This window comes from Doryrhamphus excisus, linkage group LG17 (assembly GCF_037039965.1).
Source record: "Doryrhamphus excisus strain RoL-2023G ecotype Guam linkage group LG17, RoL_Dexc_Guam_v1.1, whole genome shotgun sequence".
Lineage (NCBI taxonomy): Eukaryota > Metazoa > Chordata > Actinopteri > Syngnathiformes > Syngnathidae > Doryrhamphus > Doryrhamphus excisus.
In genome coordinates this window covers 14,791,978-14,810,642 of record NC_136373.1, presented here as the reverse complement: position 1 = coordinate 14,810,642, position 18,665 = coordinate 14,791,978, and the positions used below count along the sequence as shown (strand labels likewise).

General features: G+C 42.3%; 1 protein-coding gene across 6 annotated transcripts in view; it reads left to right on the top strand.

Annotated features, from left to right (window-relative positions):
- The window catches only part of hdac9b (histone deacetylase 9b), a 40,348-nt gene extending 37,558 nt beyond the window's left edge, over window positions 1-2,790 (top strand). For all 6 annotated transcript variants that reach the window (XM_058084675.2, XM_058084674.2, XM_058084671.2 and 3 more), the window contains one exon: window positions 1,015-2,790. In XM_058084675.2, the coding sequence (XP_057940658.2) occupies window positions 1,015-1,359 (345 nt within the window). In that variant the 3' untranslated portion in view covers window positions 1,360-2,790. The remainder of the gene's footprint in view (window positions 1-1,014) is intronic.
- The last annotated feature ends 15,875 nt before the right edge of the window (window positions 2,791-18,665 follow it).

Sequence of the window (18,665 nt, the reverse complement as noted above, 5' to 3'; positions counted from 1 at the left end):
ATGCTTGTGGTTAAGGTAGATTAATCACAACATGGTATAAACACACTAATTTAATTTAATTTAATTTAATTTAATTTAATTTAATTTAATTTAATTTAATTTAATTTAATTTAATTTAATTTAACAGAATAAACTGAATTTGTAAAAAGATAACACAAATTTAGACCAGGGTTCAATTCCGCCCTGGACCATCTCTGTGTGGAGTTTGCATGTTGTCCCCGTGCATGCGTGGGTTTTCTCCGGGTACTCCGGTTTCCTCCCACATTCCAAAAACATGCTAGGTTAATTAGCGACTCCAAATTGTCCATAGGTATGAATGTGAGTGTGAATGGTTGTTTGTCTATATGTGCCCTGTGATTGGCTGGCCACCAGTCCAGGGTGTACCCCGCCTCTCTCGCTTGAAGACAGCTGGGATAGGCTCCAGCACCCCCCGCGACCCTTGTGAGGATAAGCGGTTAGCACACAGGCCACACAGCTCGGAGACCGGTGTTCGATTCCCCCTTTGGGCGTCAATAACACAAATTTCATAGCGCCTTATGTACTGTACACAGTATGACCCCCCTTTGGAAAAGAACTTTGGAATAATGCCGACATCTTGTCCCGTGAACAAGCAGCGCTCTGATCAACCTTCCCAATAAGATCACGGGCAAAGCCACTTAAAGCGGAGGTTATAAATGGCCACTAATCAGGGATGAGCCCTGAGTGTTTACAGCCAGGGATCAGTGAAACATTGCCCTAATTAATTTCCCAGTAGAGGCTTGTCAGGGGTGTAGGGGGCGGGGGGGGGGGGGGTGTTTTTTTTCTCAGCCTCCAGTGCCTGCAACAGTAGGGGGCAGCCGTGGAAATTTACAAGAGATTAGGGATTTGGAAAAAGTCTATAGTGTGTTTACAAGGCTATTTATATCAGTTACTTGTTGTTCTTACACCCCCCTTGTGGCCAACAGTGGTACTGCTCCTCTTTAAAATATATATAGCATATAAAAGAGATGTTCTTTTTGTCAATGTGTTCCGCAGCTTCTCTCCAAGTCCATCGAGCAGTTACGTCAGCCCAACGCACACCTGCAGGAGTCTGAAGAGGAGCAGGAGGAGCAACAGACGGAGCGCATGCAGGAGGACAGGCTGCCCCCCGGAGGAGTCATTCGGAAGCACACGCTCAGCAGCAGCAGCAGCAGCAGCAGCAGCAGCAGCAGCGGCGGCTCCAGCATGGAGCTCCCCGAAGCGCACTACGGGGTCATCAAGGTTAAGGAGGAGCCGCTGGACAGCGAGGACGAGGCTCTGGCCAATCAGAGCTTAGAAGCGGAAAGGAGCACCTATCTCCACCAGGTCAAAGGGAGACTGGTGATAAGAGCCATGATCTGAGGGAGGACCGGGAAGAGGTCACACACTCCGACATTCGCAGATAAAAACCACATCCCTTTAGTGTACACACACACACACACACACACATATATATATTGCACTGTAGGCTGTCTTTATCACGCAGCATCAAATGATCCCTTTTCCATCAATCCCTCCGAGCCCCCATAATCCTGGTCTAGTACCGTATATGTTCAGGCTACATTTTTTTAATGTAAATAATACAAAAACAAACCAGCTGCTTACATTGGTTGGAGTCTACTCAAGTGAAAGAAAACCATATAAATGCACCGCGTACATACGTATATTGTGGATTTAGCATCAGTAGTGCATCTCTAGAGGTTAAAACAGGTGTGAATGAGCCAACGTGTGCACATTCTTACCACTGAATCTTTAGGTGGGTGGGTGGGGGGGGGCAAGGGGGGGGGTACCTACTGTGTTGTTTTGGAAAAAAACTACATTGATGTTCCATGTTAAGGGGTGAACATCTGTCTTAGTGTGAATGTACAATAGAAATCCTAACAGTGGAATACCCTTAAAACTACTCAGATTGCAGTTTTTAAGGATAACGCAGTAAACCTTGACCCCCGGGGGTGTGCACATGCACATGCATCACACAACACGTCTTCATGTGTCTCCATGTCTTGTCTCTCGGAGTGCTCTCAGAGCCAGGACCTGATGTTAGCCGAGTTCTAATCCCTGCGGGTCCAAAATAAAAATAAAAAAAAAAAAGCTACCTACCCAAGCTTTCAGCAGAGGAATCAGACACAGAGAGTAAGAGAGAGGGCCGGGCAGGAAATGCCTTCTAGAAGCCAGAAGTTGGAGTGATTCATGTGTGTAGGAATGTTTGCAAGAGAGAGAGGAGGGGCCTTGGAATGGACCACGAGTCCGTCCGAGGGGGCCACAAGGCTTCACAATTGATTTACTGTCAAGGCGGATTACAAAGTTGAGTGGGGATATACGGTCAAAGGAGTCCTATATATATGTATATATATATATGGGAGATGGCCAATGGCGTGCGTACCTCAACATATGCAGGTTTGTTTGATGTCATGTCAATTGAAGAGATCGGAAAAAAAAAAAAAAAAAATTTGGACGGGACCGTAATTTTTCTTATTTTTCCAGTCCCCTGAAAGTGCCCATTGCGACATGTATAGTCTGTCTTAAAGTGATCGGTCAAATGTATTGGATAGCTGTAAAACCTACCGTTCGTTCGTTCGTTCGTACCGTCGACAACGTGTAAAACTGCTTGTGAGTGTTTTTGGATTCATTTGAACTGTCTTATTGTCTTATTATGAAATGTACAATTCACACTGTCTGGGGTTTAATGTGCTAGGTTAAGTAAACACCATCAGAATAATGTGAGTCCTGTTCTTTGATTTCATTGTGCCGAGAAGCCCTGCACTTTTTAGAGATGGATGAGAGAGAGGGAGGGAGGGGAGGGGGGGGGCGGTTCTGGAAGTCTGTTCATCGCAGTTTGTCTTTTTTTTTTTTTTTTTTGGCCTTGTGTGACACACTTTTTAAAAAAAATAAAGTTAATTTACCTTCAAATTTCTGGAATTTTTGCTGACTTTTAACCAGTTAGTCACCATCACCCGTTATAATTCATTCGTTTTCTACCGCTTATCCTCACAAGGGTCGCAGGGGGTGCTGGAGCCTATCCCGGGCGAAGTACACCCTGGACTGGTGGCCATGCAGCCAATCACAGGGCACATATAGACAAACAACCATTCACACTCACATTCATACCTATGGACAATTTGGAGTCGCTAATTAACCTAGCATGTTTTTGGAATGTGGGAGGAAACCGGAGTACCCGGAGAAAACCCATGAGAACATGCAAACTCCACACAGAGATGGCCGAGGGTGGAATTGAACTTGTGTCTCCTAGCTGATAGGCCTGCGTGTTAACCACTCGACTGCCGTGCAGCCTGCAAATTTTCATTCATTCATTTTCTACTGCTTATCCTCACAAGGGTCGCGCGCGGTGCTGGAGCCTATCCCAGCTGTCTATGGACTTGAGGCGGGGTACACCCTGGACTGGTGGCCAGCCAATCACAGGGCACATATAGACAAACAACCATTCACACTCACATTCATACCTATGGACAATTTGGAGTCGCTAATTAACCTAGCATGTTTTTGGAATGTGGGAGGAAACCAACGCATGCACGGGGAAAACATGCAAACTCCACAGAGAGGGTGGAATTGAACTCGGGTTTCTTAGCTGTGTGCCAACCACTCATCCACCGTGCAGCCCTTACAGCATCCTGGTATACCTGGAGAAAAGCCACGCATGCACGGGGAGAACATGCAAACTCCACAAAAAGGGGGGGAATTGAACTCGGGTATCTTAGCTGTGAGACCTGTGTGCTAACCACTTTCCACCGTGCAGCCCTTACAGCATCCTGGTATACTCAGAGAAAACCCACGCATGCACAGGGAAAACATGCAAACTCCACACAGAGATGCCTAAGAGTGGAATTGAACTCAGGTCTCTTAGCTGTGAGGCCTTTGTTTTAACCACTTTACCACCGTGCATCCCTTACAGCACCAGGTGGTCTCCCATCCTAGTACTAACCATTACCTGCTTAGCTTCCAAGACTGAAGAATGGCGTATTAATGATTCAAATTTCTAATAAATAAATGATAATATGAATACAACAGGGCGGCACGGCGGACTAGTGGTTAGTGCGCAGACCTCACAGCTAGGAGACCACGGTTCAATTCCACCCTCGGGCATCTCTGTGTGGAGTTTGCATGGAGTTCTCCGGGTACTCCGGTTTCCTCCCACATTCCAAAAACATGCTAGGTTAATTAGCGACTCCAAATTGTCCATAGGTATGAATGTGAGTGTGAATGGTTGTTTGTCTATATGTGCCCTGTGATTGGATGGCGACCAGTCCAGGGTGTACCCCGCCTCTCGCCTGAAGACAGCTGGAATAGGCTCCTTTTTCGTGAGGAAAAAGCGGTAGAAAATGAATGAATGAATGAATACAACATTCAAACCTGTGATAAAAATATGTAAGGATGCCACCAAAGTGCCCTTGAAGGTGATTGTTTTCATGATGAAATGCAATAATGCATGAACAATAATACATATAATAAACACATGTAGTCGCTAAAGCAGGCCAAATACAAAAACACTGACCCAGTGTTCAAAGCCACTTGAGTGAAACGAGCACTCGGAGAGAAAAATAAACTCCAGGCCGTATAGGAACCTTCAGTTTCGACTTGTCCATGCTGACATGAATCAAAGCTAATAGCTTAAACCACATATGTCAGGCTCGGTTCCTAACTTTCTATCTATGACGTACGCTTCCTTTTGAAGCTCTCCGTAGGGGAGAATGTAGAATTTCAGCATTTTGGCCCCTTTCACACCTCCATCACGACTAATTGGACTGATGAGCGCGAGCCGTGCCGCGGTCGTCATTTGAGACTACTGATTAATAGCGGAGACTCCCAAATAAATCCATGATATTCCCACTGATGGCGCGAAACGTGGAATGTTTCTCTGGGTCCCAAGGACCACAAGGTTGGAGATTCCGCTTCAGTGCAGCTTACAATTTAAAAACTCAATCCCACAGAATGACAGTTCTCAATTTGCAAATGACAAATTGAGTATATTTTTCTTTACTGACGTTGCATTCAACCCCCCCCCCCCAAAAAAAGGCAAGTATAGTGTGTATTTTTACAATCCTGGTATCACCCAATGGGTACATGTTACTGGGCCAGAGTAAATACTAATGGCACACAACTGTTTAAAATATCATTAAAATATACAATTATAAAAAAATTATAAAATTACAATAAATTAATTTAGCAGTTCAGTTTTGAGTTAATATTTATCTGGATTTGTTAGTAATTAAAAATAAATTCATAACAATTCCGCTTCTACTACTACTACTACTACTACTACTACTGACTTGTCATTGGTCAGTTGCATGATTGGCATATCTTTGACCAATCAAATACCACCGTATCATCAGCTGTTTGACTCGAGACACACTTTATCTAGCTAGTAGCGCCGCAGAGGAAAATTAGCAACTTTCGCAGCCCTGACACACTGAACAATACGGTTATGGAGTTTCCACATTAAAGTCAATGGAGTACCGGTAAGTGTTTTTTTTCAGCTTTCAATGGAGCGAACTTGTTAGGTCACAAAGTTCAGTTTTGGTGTATGCGTGGATGAGAAGTAGCATAAAACATTTGTAGCTTGGTTTCGAACCGGAAGAGGCATACGTCACGTCCGGTTGTTGTCGGACCCGCCTACAAGAGATGCGATGGAAACACGCAAGTTGTAACTAAAGGTAATGGAAAATTCGAGCAAAAAACGCTGCATACACGAGGAAACCGTTCAAATGTGTATTTTGGAAAAAGCAATTATGAAGCTAATCCATCAGAAAATAACCAAAAAACACCAAGAAGCCACCTTTGTCTTTGTTTGCTAACCCAAATCAAGTGAATCCAAATATGGACAAGCTCCAGTTTATAGTGAGTAATAACGGCAGGGGTCCCAAGCACGCGGCCCGCGGGCCAAATGTGACCCGCAGGATGCTAGTTTAGGCCCCCGCCTTGATTTTGTTTAATGTTAGTGCAGCCCGCGCAAGTTTGATATGGATGCTGTATGGTATCATGTACCCTGAAAATGTTAAAGGTTAAATAACTGTTAATAGTTATCCTCCCTATCCGTGTGGAAGTGGTAAGTTTTTGGTTTTTTTAAGTTTAAAGGAAACTTGGAGGCTACCGTTTAGGTCGCTAGCTCTCTAGTTTGCGAGTTAGCATGTGTCTCAAGACCCTGCAGTTGCGCAGAAATTAATTAAGAATATTCGTCAAATCATATTGAAATGCAAGTGATATGTAGTATTATGGTCACTGGGTGGCAGTAATGAGACAAGAACAAAACATTGCGACATCTTACATTACATTACATGTTTTTGTCATGTTGTTTGATATACATTGGTTCCTCGAAATATCATGGTTCGATTATCTCTCCCTTGCTGTATTGCGATTTTTCCGAAATGAATTAATAATACTCATCAAAACATATTGAAATGCAAGTGATATGTAGTATTATGGTCACTGAGTGGCAGTAATGAGACAAGAACAAAACATTGAGACATTACCTTATATTACATTACCTTAACTTGCATGAAGTCAGCCATGGCATAATCGAGTGGAAAAAAGTTATCCTCCCTATCTGTGTGGAAGTGGTAAGTTTTTTAACTTGGAGGCTACCGTTTAGGTCGCTAGTTTGCGAGTTAGCATGTGTCTGAAGACCCTGCAGTTGCGCAATATGTTGTAAACAGTGAATAAATGTATATAAATGTGACTATTGTCATGTTTTTTCATGTCTACAGGGTTCTAATAATGCTTTGTGAAGTGGATCATGTCGGTGAAGGTCCAGGTATGTAATGCACCCCCTCCCCCACTCTACAGTTTATGATTATTGTCAATCATGTGCATTCACTTACATTATGATCCATCATTTACCACATATTTTGGTATTGGCAGTAACATTCACTTATCTTCACTCCCATTTCTAAATACGTGTTGAGAGTTGGACACCATATATCGCCGTGTCCTCATAATTCAGCCATAAATGAGTAAGACATTTATTCAGCGAAACTCTACTCTTTTAACTCCTGCCCACCAAAGTTGAGGATGACAGACAGCTAAGGAACAGCGGAGGAAAGTTTCCAAGTTTTCTAGCGCGTGTTCTTTTGAGATTTGCATGAATCTGGCATCTCATGGTACAACGTGGTGTTTTTCTTTCCATGCGCTGTTAACGGCGCTCGAGGCTTGGGACAGTGCACCCCTGGCAGCCGGTGGAGGAGAGTGTTTTGTGTCCTGGTTTGAAAAAAAAAAAGAAGGAGCGGATGGGGGGGGGGACTGATGTCAGATGGGTGTGCTGCTGAAAGCTAACTGAATGTTTGCGGCCTGTGTGAAGCCAGAGTTTTTTTTTTGTTCTATGTCGCCTTGCACGGCTGCCATTTGACGTTAAATCATGAACTTCACAAAGATTAATTCATTGGAGGCTGCATTTTCGAATGTGGAAATTGATTTCAGTAAATGATTTGGAGCGTTTTATTTCCATAAAAGGAATGTGAAGGAGAAACAAAGAGTATTCCGAGACAGGACTACCTGTCAACCGACCCATTTTTCCTTCGGAAACTGACATATTTAGCCTTTCTTTCTCCTCAGGTTTAAATAGTAACTTTTACTGCACTTTTTAGGGAATTTTCCCCATCATTCATAATCCTTATGTGAAACATGAACACATTTCTTTCCCTTTTCTGTACATTATAACAGAAAACTAGTTAATATGAGCAAGCTAACAATGCATGTCATTGGGACACACCTGTTTTGATTATGAAGACCTCTAAAACGGGGATGCACGGCAGTCGAGTGGTTAGCGCGCAGACCTCACAGCTCGTACAACACACTGTGGTACATGATTTTGTACTTTCTGTCAAACATTTGCAGCATTTCTTAAACAGGTGGCTCTTCAGCTGGATTATAGAGCAGCATTTTTTTTTTGTGATGTAGCGTTTTTTTGTCTCCCGATTTACCATGTTACTTTGCATTGCTCCTCACAAGGCTACGCTCGTCTACACCGTGTGCATGTAAGCAGCCCCGCCTCCACCCACAGAGATAAAGAGACTATATGACCGATGAGAAGGCTCACTTTATTTATTCGTTTGTTCGTTTTCTACCGCTTTTTCCTCACAAGGGTCGCGGGGGGTGCTGGAGCCTTTCCCAGCTGTCTTCGGGCGAGAGGCGGGGTACAACCTGGACTGGTGGCCATGCAGCCAATCACAGGGCACATATAGACAAACAACCATTCACACTCACATTCATATCTATGGACAATTTGGAGTCGCTAATTAACCTAGCATGTTTTTGGAATGTGGGAACCCACGTATGCACGGGGAGAACATGCAAACTCCACACAGAGATGGCCGAAGGTGGAATTGAACCCGGGTCTCCTAGCTGTGAGGTCTGCGCGCTAACCACTTGCCCACCGTGCCGCTTATATCGGCCATTCAGTGTTAAATTTGGAGTTTAACATGCTTTATTATTGTTGTTACTGATTGTTATTATTATTTTTGTATTGTATTTTTATAAGAGTTGTAAGGATTGGCTTGGAGTTGAAATTCATAATAAAAAAATATTAACACATATAAATATTTTTATGACATCCTCCATATATGGATTATAATGAAATGTAATGGGAGTATTGTTGATGAATACCTACCTCTCGTAAAAAAATATCTAGGGTTGAACAAACAATTGGACAATCCCACACTCTTGAAAACATATAACCCCCCCCCAGCGAGTTAAAAACATCCTTTTAAGAGCAGAGAAAGCAATCCATAACTTTTCCTCTTGTCTCCTGAGATAAAACACCGATGACCCCTTGGAGATAGCGTTTATAATACTGTCAGTCCGCCTGACGGGTGTCAACCTTACTGTTATCTTAGCCTTCCAAGGATTAATGTACCTTTTCAAGTTTAATGCGATAAGAGACCTGGGGGAGTTCTCCCTGCTGTGTTCAAAGACCCGTCCGGCTTAAGCAACTGGTTTATCTCAGCCACTGATTGACCTGGCTGATACTGAGGAATCCCGGGATGTAGAATTGAAAGAATAGCACGGACAAACTTGGACTCTCCTGCCATCAGTGTGGCTCTGGCGTCTATTCACTTTGATTCCTGGGGACCAGGCGCTTTTATGTGCCTATGCCTTCTAACGCCGTCCAATTCGGAGACCGTAAAACCAGTCTGTTGCTCTCCCAAATGGTTGGACAAGCTGTGCATGTAAGTGTTGCCTGACTGCAATGGCACCCGCAAGACTTCTTCCCCCAAGTACATGCCAACATACCATCAGGAGGTCCCAGCTCAGAACTTCTCATTTTTGCCATTTGCGGGTTGTGACCGTGGACCGTTGGGATTTGTCGTGAGTGATCCACATGATATATGTTAACTCGTGGGCATTAAACATAAGGGAAATAAAATAGCCGCTAATAATGCACTGCCTCCAATACGACAGCCAAGTTTTCAAAGAAAGAATCCTCTTCAAGATAATTCAAGGCGACGTTTCGATCTAACCTCAGAAAAGGATCATCTTTCCCTGTGGTGGTTTTCTATGAAAAAGATTGGTCAGTGACACCAACCACGGAGGGAGGCTCCACCAGGAAGACTCAACTTGTCTGCACAGACAACAAAAACAAAAGCTATGTGGTTCATTATTAATTTATTATTATTGTGACGTGTGGCTAAAATGTAGCTAGCTGGCAGGTGCAGCAATGTAGCAATTTTTTTTTTTTTTTCTGGTCACGTTGAACGTTTGCACGGTTCTTTGTTGCTAGGCAGAGTTCGTAGGGCGCAGCCTACACATCAAACGGCTCCTAGAGGCTAACTAGTTAGCCTCTTATTTATTCATTCTAAACTTAAGAAATGATTTCAAATGGAGTGAGGAAGAAGGACAAAGTAGGACGCCGACAAAAATGTACCACTTCCACACAAAATGGGAGGAAAACTTATTTTTTTCGGACTACATTTTGGAACCTTCATCAACTCTAATGAATTAGGTAATGGTATGCACAGTATGTTTTTTGGACTGTATGTATGTAGCCTGTATTTAGTTTTTTTTCCTGGTCACGTTGAACGTTTGCACGGTTCTTTGTTGCTAGGCAGAGTTCGTAGGGCACAGCCTACACAGCCGACACTAACTAGTTAGCCTCTAATTTATTCATTATAAACTTAAGAAATGGTTTCAAATGGAGTGAGGAAGAAGGACAAAGTAAGAAGCCGACAAAAATGTACCACTTCCAGACAAAATGGGAGGAAAACTTTTTTTTTTCAAACTTCATAGAACTACATTTTGGAACCTTCATCAACTCTAATGAATTAGGTAATGGTATCCCCAGTAGTACACGTTGAATGTTTGCACGGTTCTTTTGTTGCTAGGCAGAGTTCGTAGGGCGCAGCCTACACATCAAACGGCTCCTAGAGGCTAACTAGTTAGCCTCCTATTTATTCATTCTAAACTTAAGAAATGATTTCAAATGGAGTGAGGAAGAAGGACAAAGTAAGAAGCCGACAAAAATGTACCACTTCCACACAAAATGGGAGGAAAACTTGTTTTTCACTTCACGTATCATGCCATGACTCTATGTAGTGTTAAGGTAATGTCATCTAAGGTCATGTCTTATCTATGTTTTGCATGGTTCTTTGTTGCTAGGCAGAGTTAGTAGGGCACAGCCTACACAGCCAACACATCAAACGGCTCCTAGAGGCTAACTAGTTAGCCTCCAATTTATTTATTATAAACTTAAGAAATGGTTTCAAATGGTGTGAGGAAGAAGGACAAAGTAAGAAGCCGACAAAAATGTACCACTTCCACACAACATGGGGGGAAAACTTATTTTTTTTGGACTACATAGGACTACATTTTGGAACCTTCATCAACTGTAATGAATTAGGTAATGGTATCCCCAGTAGTAAACGTTGAATGTTTGCACGGTTCTTTGTTGCTAGGCAGAGTTCGTAGGGCACAGCCTACACATCAAACGGCTCCTGTAGGCTAACTAGTTAGCCTACAATTGTTTTCATTCTAAACTTAAGAAATGGTTTCAAATGGAGTGAGGAAGAAGGACAAAGTAAGACGCCGACAAAAATGTACCACTTCCACACAAAATGGGAGGAAAACTTGTTTTTCGCTTCACGTATCATGCCATGACTCTATGTAGTGTTAAGGTAATGTCATCTAAGGTCATGTCTTATCTATGTTTTGCATGGTTCTTTGTTGCTAGGCAGAGTTAGTAGGGCACAGCCTACACAGCCAACACATCAAACGGCTCTTAGAGGCTAACTAGTTAGCCTCCAATTTATTATTATAGAAATGGTTTCAAATGGTGTGAGGAAGAAGGACAAAGTAAGAAGCCGACAAAAATGTACCACTTCCACACAAAATGGGGGGAAAACTTTTTTTTTTTGGACTACATAGGACTACATTTTGGAACCTTCATCAACTGTAATGAATTAGGTAATGGTATCCCCAGTAGCAAACGTTGAACGTTTGCACGGTTCTTTGTTGCTAGGCAGAATTCGTAGGGCACAGCCTATACATCAAACGGCTCAGAGAGGCTAACTAGTTAGCCTCCAATTTATTTATTATAAACTTAAGAAATGGTTTCAAATGGAGTGAAGAAGAAGGACAAAGTAAGAAGCCGACAAAAATATACCATTTCCACACAAAATGGGAGGAAAACATATTTTTCGGACTACATAGGACTACATTTTGGAACCTTCATCAACTGTAATGAATTAGGTAATGGTATCCCCAGTAGTAAACGTTGAACGTTTGCACGGTTCTTTGTTGCTAGGCAGAATTCGTAGGGCACAGCCTATACATCAAACGGCTCAGAGAGGCTAACTAGTTAGCCTCCAATTTATTTATTATAAACTTAAGAAATGGTTTCAAATGGAGTGAAGAAGAAGGACAAAGTAAGAAGCCGACAAAAATATACCACTTCCACACAAAATGGGAGGAAAACATATTTTTCGGACTACATAGGACTACATTTTGGAACCTTCATCAACTCTAATGAATTAGGTAATGGTATCCACAGTATGTTTTTTGGACTGTATGTATGTAGCTTGTATTTAGTTTTTTTTCCTGGTCACGTTGAACGTTTGCATGGTTCTTTGTTGCTAGGCAGAGTTCATAGGCCTAGAGGCTAACTAGTTAGCCTCCAATTTATTTATTATAAACTTAAGAAATGATTTCAAATGGAGTGAGGAAGAAGGACAAAGTAAGAAGCCGACAAAAATGTACCACTTCCACACAAAATGGGAGGAAAAGTTTTTTTTCGGACTACATTGGACTACATTTTGGAACCTTCATCAAGTCTAATGAATTAGGTAATGGTATCCACAGTATGTTTTTTGGACTGTGCGAAAATCCAAATAAATTCAGTTGTTTACTCAATGACTGAAGATTTACAGAAATGTTTACGTCATTAAATGATGTAGTGTATGTAAACATGTGATTGATATATGATAAGACGCAACATTGAGATAAATACTGGCTAATATTTGTGCATTGCTTCACTTTGCCAAATGATTTTTATCTGTGCAATCAGAGGAGAAGAAGTAAATAAGTAAACGTTGAGTTGTGGAAGCCAGCAACGTTTTATAGGTACCCCTGAGAGTTACTGTATAATCCCCACAAGCTATAATTAGGAATAAACTATACAATTTCTTATTTTGGGACAGATCCACATTGCTGAGTAGGCATGTTGCAGACGCGATATCACCAACGACGATGTAATGCAGGAATGTGTTAGCAGAGCAGACGGGGACACATGCTCACGCCAGTGTTAAGACTTTTTTTTCGGATAATCTGGCCATTCATCTGCATGGGGGGGGGCATGTGAATATAAACACATTGGACGCCACAAGTTGCGGTGAACGGAGGTCAGTGGCAGATCATCTCTTCTTGAAGTTCAGCTGGCACTGCCACATCGTATGAGCTGGTGTTAATGTGCCATGAACAAGGCTGCATTATGCCACGAGTGGAGGGAAAGGGGGGGGGGGGGGTAACAGGTGGTTTTAGCTTAATGTCATTCTCAGCAGAGACCTCGTTACACCAAGCGGAGCAGCGTGCTTGCATTTGGGTGAATAAAGCTTAACTGCATCAGTAGGTTTACATCGATTCATGTAACATGTGCAATGTGCAGATTTCACCGCAAGTCAAATTTCATGGTGATTCACCCTAAAATGTAAACAATCTTATCAAACTTTAAATAAATATAGAAAATAAAAAAAATGTAAATATACTGTTCAATCATGTTGCACTCACGTAGTCTCTGCAGCCAGGTTAGCACCGTTAGCCTCGTCTTTTTCACTGTTCACTCAAGCTATGCAGCCTCTCCTCCTTTGCATCTCCGCGGGGATCTCTGATTGCTCTGCATAGCGAAGGGGTGCTCAATGCAAACAGCTGCTCCCGAATGTAAACAATGGAACAAGCTACAAACGTAACAAGAACATCCATAGCTGCACACTTGCTTAAGGGGTCGGTATGACACCAAAAACAATAAGGAAGTAATAAATAAAGCACTAGATAATAAAAACGTTGCAGAAGAAACAGCGGCGCCATCTTGAAACGTGAGACCTTCGCATCAAATCCAGTCTATATCGATATGAACGATATGCTTGTTTTGGATATCATGCTTAAAAGAAATATCGGTATTTTTTAAATATCGATATATTGCCCATGTAGATTATTTGTATGAACTTTTACTCCTTATATTAAAGTTTTTACAAATATTTTCTTCATGTAATTTTTTTCTTGGAATATTTTGACTTTATTTCTCATAGTATTTTGTCCTAATTTTATAACTTTTTGCCAATTTAAGTTTAAACTTTTTTGTTTTGTTTGTTTCTTATATTACAACTTTTTTCTTTTCATTACTGTTACTGCTCTTTTTTTCATTTTTTAAAAGTTTTTTTTTCATGTTTAACTCATTCAATCCCAGCCATTTTTTATATTTTTGACGGATTTTTCAGAAGTACAAAAATTAGAAGTAGAAAAACAAATGAGAGAACAGGGCGAGATGCCTTTTCACTTCCTGGTTTGCTGCGGAGCATGTATTTCTATGGAAAAGATGCTGGCTGAGCTCTTATAAAACACACTTCTGCCACCTCGTTTGGCTTAAGACTGCACCAAACATGCTCTCTTCTGTTGTGGAGTTACATCATCACCTCTTTGTGCCTCTTGTGTCAAAAAACAACCAAAACACATTAAAGACATATTAATGCATCTTTGGGAGCGAATGAGTTAATTATACTTTTAGAAAGTGCCAATACAAAAACAGCCACGGGCCTTAAATGGCCCCCAGGCTGCACTTTAGATATCCCTGATTTAAGACTGGTGTGAGTGTCATGAAATGTCTAACATATCAAACAAATCCGCTTTATGACACAATAAAATGGATTTAGTTCAAACTGACACATTTCAATGTGGATTTAATGCAATTTTTAAAAAAAATACAGATTTATTTGCCTTCTCAGTGTGGGCTCAACGCTCTGTAGACTCTTTCTTCGGGAGATTTTGTGAAGGATTAAGTTGGAAACTCTGTGAAATCATGTCTTTGAGGTTAAAAGGCTTGAATGTCTGCTAAATGTCACAGAAGTACAAAGAGTCAAAAAGACTCTTCAGGGTAATGTTAGCGCAGGTAGCACCACCTCGTAGCTGCAGTTCTTTAACACTGATGGATGCGGTCACGTGTCAGTCAACAAAACCCAGAACAACCGGAGAGTGATGTCTGCTCCGGTCCTCTGGTGCCGCTCTTGGACCAACATGAGAGAACGTCGGGAGAAAAGAGCAGGTCTGCTTTCCATAAAGATGCGGTATCTTGAGAGGCAGCTCCACTTCATAATCATAAATCATCTGCTGGATATCGGAGGGGTTCGTCAATCACAGGGTCTACTCATATAGGTTTGATATCAAGACAGTGTTTTTTTTTTTTTTTTTTTCTGACTGCCGCATCTCCATCTTTCTCTCCTGCAGTCTTTGGACAACTTAAGGGTCCCTCAGCATCTTCCCCATCTCCAGCCTGTGCATGTAATACCGTTTGTAATGAGAATTCTAAACAGAGAACCGCAGTGAGGCATGACAGGAATGTGTTTCTATTGGAGGGAGCACCGTGCAAAAAAAAAAAACAACAACAGAAGAGCCAAAAAGGCGCCCTCACTTGGGCCAAAGAGGAAAACTAATGTTTTTTAACATAGCCTGGCCTATAACTGTATATATGTGTATATACTATATTGTATTTTCTAGACTATAAGTCGCTTCGAGTATAAGTCGCACAAAGCCAAAAATGCATAATTAGGTAGAAAAAAACATACATAAGTCGTATTTTTGCAGGTAATTTATTTTACAAACTACTTCACCAAAACAGAAACATTTTCTACCGCTTATCCTCACAAGGGTCGTGGGGGTTGCTGGAGCCTATCCCAGCTGTCTTCAGGCGAGAGGCGGGGTACACCCTGGGAGGAAACCGGAGTACCCGGAGAAAACCCACACATGCACAGGGAGAACGTGCAAACTCCCTATAGAGATGCCCGAGGGGGGAATCGAACACCGGTCTCCTAGCTGTGTGGCCTGTGTGCTAACCACTCAAGCTTGCAACATTCATTCATTCATTCATTTCCTATCGCTTATCCTCATGAGGGTTGTGTGGGGGGGTTGCTGGAGCCTATCCCAGCTGTCTTCGGGCGAGAGGCGGGGTACACCCTGGACTGGTGGCCAGCCAATCACAGGGCACATATAGACAAACAACCATTCACACTCATATTCATACCTATGGACAATTTGGAGTCGCTAATTAACCTAGCATGTTTTTGGAATGTGGGAGGAAACCGGAGTACCCGGAGAAAACCCACGCATGCACGGGGAGAACATGCAAATAGCCGTGAGGTCTGCGAGCTAACCACTCGACCACCGTAACATAAACCAAAAAAAGTGTGACTTATAGTCTGAAAAATACGGTATATCCATTTGTCGTGGATATTTTGATGTATAAAAACAACTTTGGTCACGAATGTGTTAATACAGTAAAGTCTCGTTATATCGATATCGGTTATAATGAATTACTACTTATTATGATACTATTTTCATTTCCCGGCAAATTTCTAGTCTTTTATGATATAATTAGTTCTGTTAGTACGATACCCGGTTATTATGATAATCCGGTTACTAGGATGCCCTTTTCATCTCCCGCCAGCCAATTTGGTCTGCTTATATCGATACAAAAGCAGCTTAAATCAATCTTTGCTTAAGGATTTCAATACCAAAAAAGAACACGGCGAACGGCTGCTTCCAGTCAACTTTATTTTTCACACTTCCACCACCAGAGTGCAGCACACACAGCGGAAAACACCCGTCCCTCGCGCCTACCCCTCCGGGTGGCAACACCTTCCCTATCGATAGTTCCGGGGTGAATTATGTCCCGGTAACCGGTAATCACTACAGCGTAATTTTATTTTTATTTACTGTAGTACAAAATTTATTGTAGTACAAAAGCATGCTAGATACGCAATCCATGAACTCAAGGAGAAAATTACATGCCATATCAAAGATCCGCCCACTTTTAATGCAGTTCGGCGCAGGATCGGATATATGGATAGTCCGGTTATATCGGTATTTTTTTCCGAGTCCCGAGAATATCGATATAACGAGACTTTACTGTATATCCATTTGTCGTGGATATTTTGATGTATAAAAACAACTTTGGTCACGAATGTGTTAATATATTTAAAAAAAAAAAACGTGAATCCACGATATTCCAATCCCAAAGTAAATACTACTAATATACAGAAACATTGTTTTTATTCTGTGTGTGCAGGCGTCCTCTACCTAAAATTTCTACTACAACTGAACTTTCTGGTGTAATCGCTACAGAATAAGGTATGTTCCATTTTGTTGTTATTATTATTATTATTATTATTATTATTGCTGGAGCTGTCACTGAGAAATCTGAGGCTGTTGAGTTTGTAAGATTATGAATCAAAAATGATATCCACTCCCACAACAAGATTGTATCTTTTAGTACACTTGTCAGTGGAAAAGCAGCATAGCAGTGAGCAGGAAACAGTGAATAGCAAAAAATAGAGAGAAAATGCAAATATGCAGAAGTGTGGGAGAAACTGGCTCAAACCAAAAGGAAGTTCTGGTCGACGAGGAAATTCAGACCACCCATTTGGAAAATTAGAGGCAGTAGTTTGTGGAAGGCGTCTTGGTTTATGACCGTCGAAGAATCCTTCAAACAGGGCTGTTTATAGTTTATTCTATCATGCCACGCAGTCTCGGGCCCTCTGTCAGGAGGCTCATTCAGCAAAGACTAATTACAGTCTAAACACAACAGCCAAGTCCGAAGGCCACTCCAATCCACTCCACTATTTACCCCTTCCTCTAAACAATCCTGACATCCACTTCCAGACTCGTTCTGTCCACACAAAACCCATTTGCCTTTTGTGTTTATATGTTTTATAGCGGCGGCACGGTGGTCAAGTGGTTAGCGCGCAGACCTCACAGCTAGGAGACCAGGGTTCGATTCCACCCTCGGCTATCTCTGTGTAGAGTTTGAATGTTCTCCCCGTGCATGCGTGGGTTTTCTTCCTGGTACTCCGGTTTCCTCCCACATTCCGAAATCATGCTAGGTTAATTAGCGACTCCAAATTGTCCATAGGTATGAATGTGAGTGTGAATGGTTGTTTGTCTATATGTGCCCTGTGATCGGCTGGCGACCAGTCCAAGGTGTACCCCGCCTCTCAACCCGAAGACAGCTGGGATAGGCTCCAGCACCCCCACGACCCTTGTGCGGATAAGCGGTAGAAAATGAATGAATCAAGGAAGTTGATCATAATATTAATTATTATTATTCCAGGCTGCACGACGGTCGAGTGGTTAGCGCGTAGGCCTCACAGCTTGGAGACTGGAGTTTATAGTTTGACATGCAGGAAATAGGCTGCACGGTGGACAAGTGGTTAGCACCCAGCCTCACAGCTAAGACACCCAAGTTCAATTCCACTCTTGGCCATCTCTGTGTGGAGTTTGCATGTTCTCCCTCGTGCATGCGTGGGTTTTCTCCGGGTACTCAAAACATGCTAGGTTAATTGTTGACTCCAAATTGTCCATAGGTATGAATGTGAGTGTGAATGGTTGTTTGTCTATATGTGCCCTGTGATTGGCTGGCAACCAGTCCAGGTTGTACCCCGCCTCTCAACCCGAAGACAGCTGGGATAGGCTCCAGCACCCCCCGCGACCCTTGTGAGGAAAAAGCGGTAGAAAACGAATGAATGAATGAATTCGTATTACTGAATTTGATGGTTGCATATTTCCAAGAACTGGATTCGGTGCTCCCACCTGCACACGGGCACATCGATGTCACTTCAAATCTCATCGCTAAATCTCACAAGAATATTGCATAGCTGGTGACTGGGACAAAAACATGGAACTGTCTTTGTAACCAGGAAGCTGTGCTTCATTATCGCATGCATGGCTGCTGAGGAGTGGTCACTCAGTGTCAGTCACCTGCACCGAGGACTTAATGACTACCACATGGAAGCCCAAGGGCCCCCGGAAGAGAATGCTTTTAAGGCAGCCTCATAGAGTTATAGCCCTTCCACATCTTTTAGCATGTAAAATAAACAAAGCAAGCGCTACTGCGTGTGAGTGAGTGTGTGTGTGTGTGTGTGTGTGTGACGTTATGAACTCTTTAGTTAGCATTTGATCATAATTAT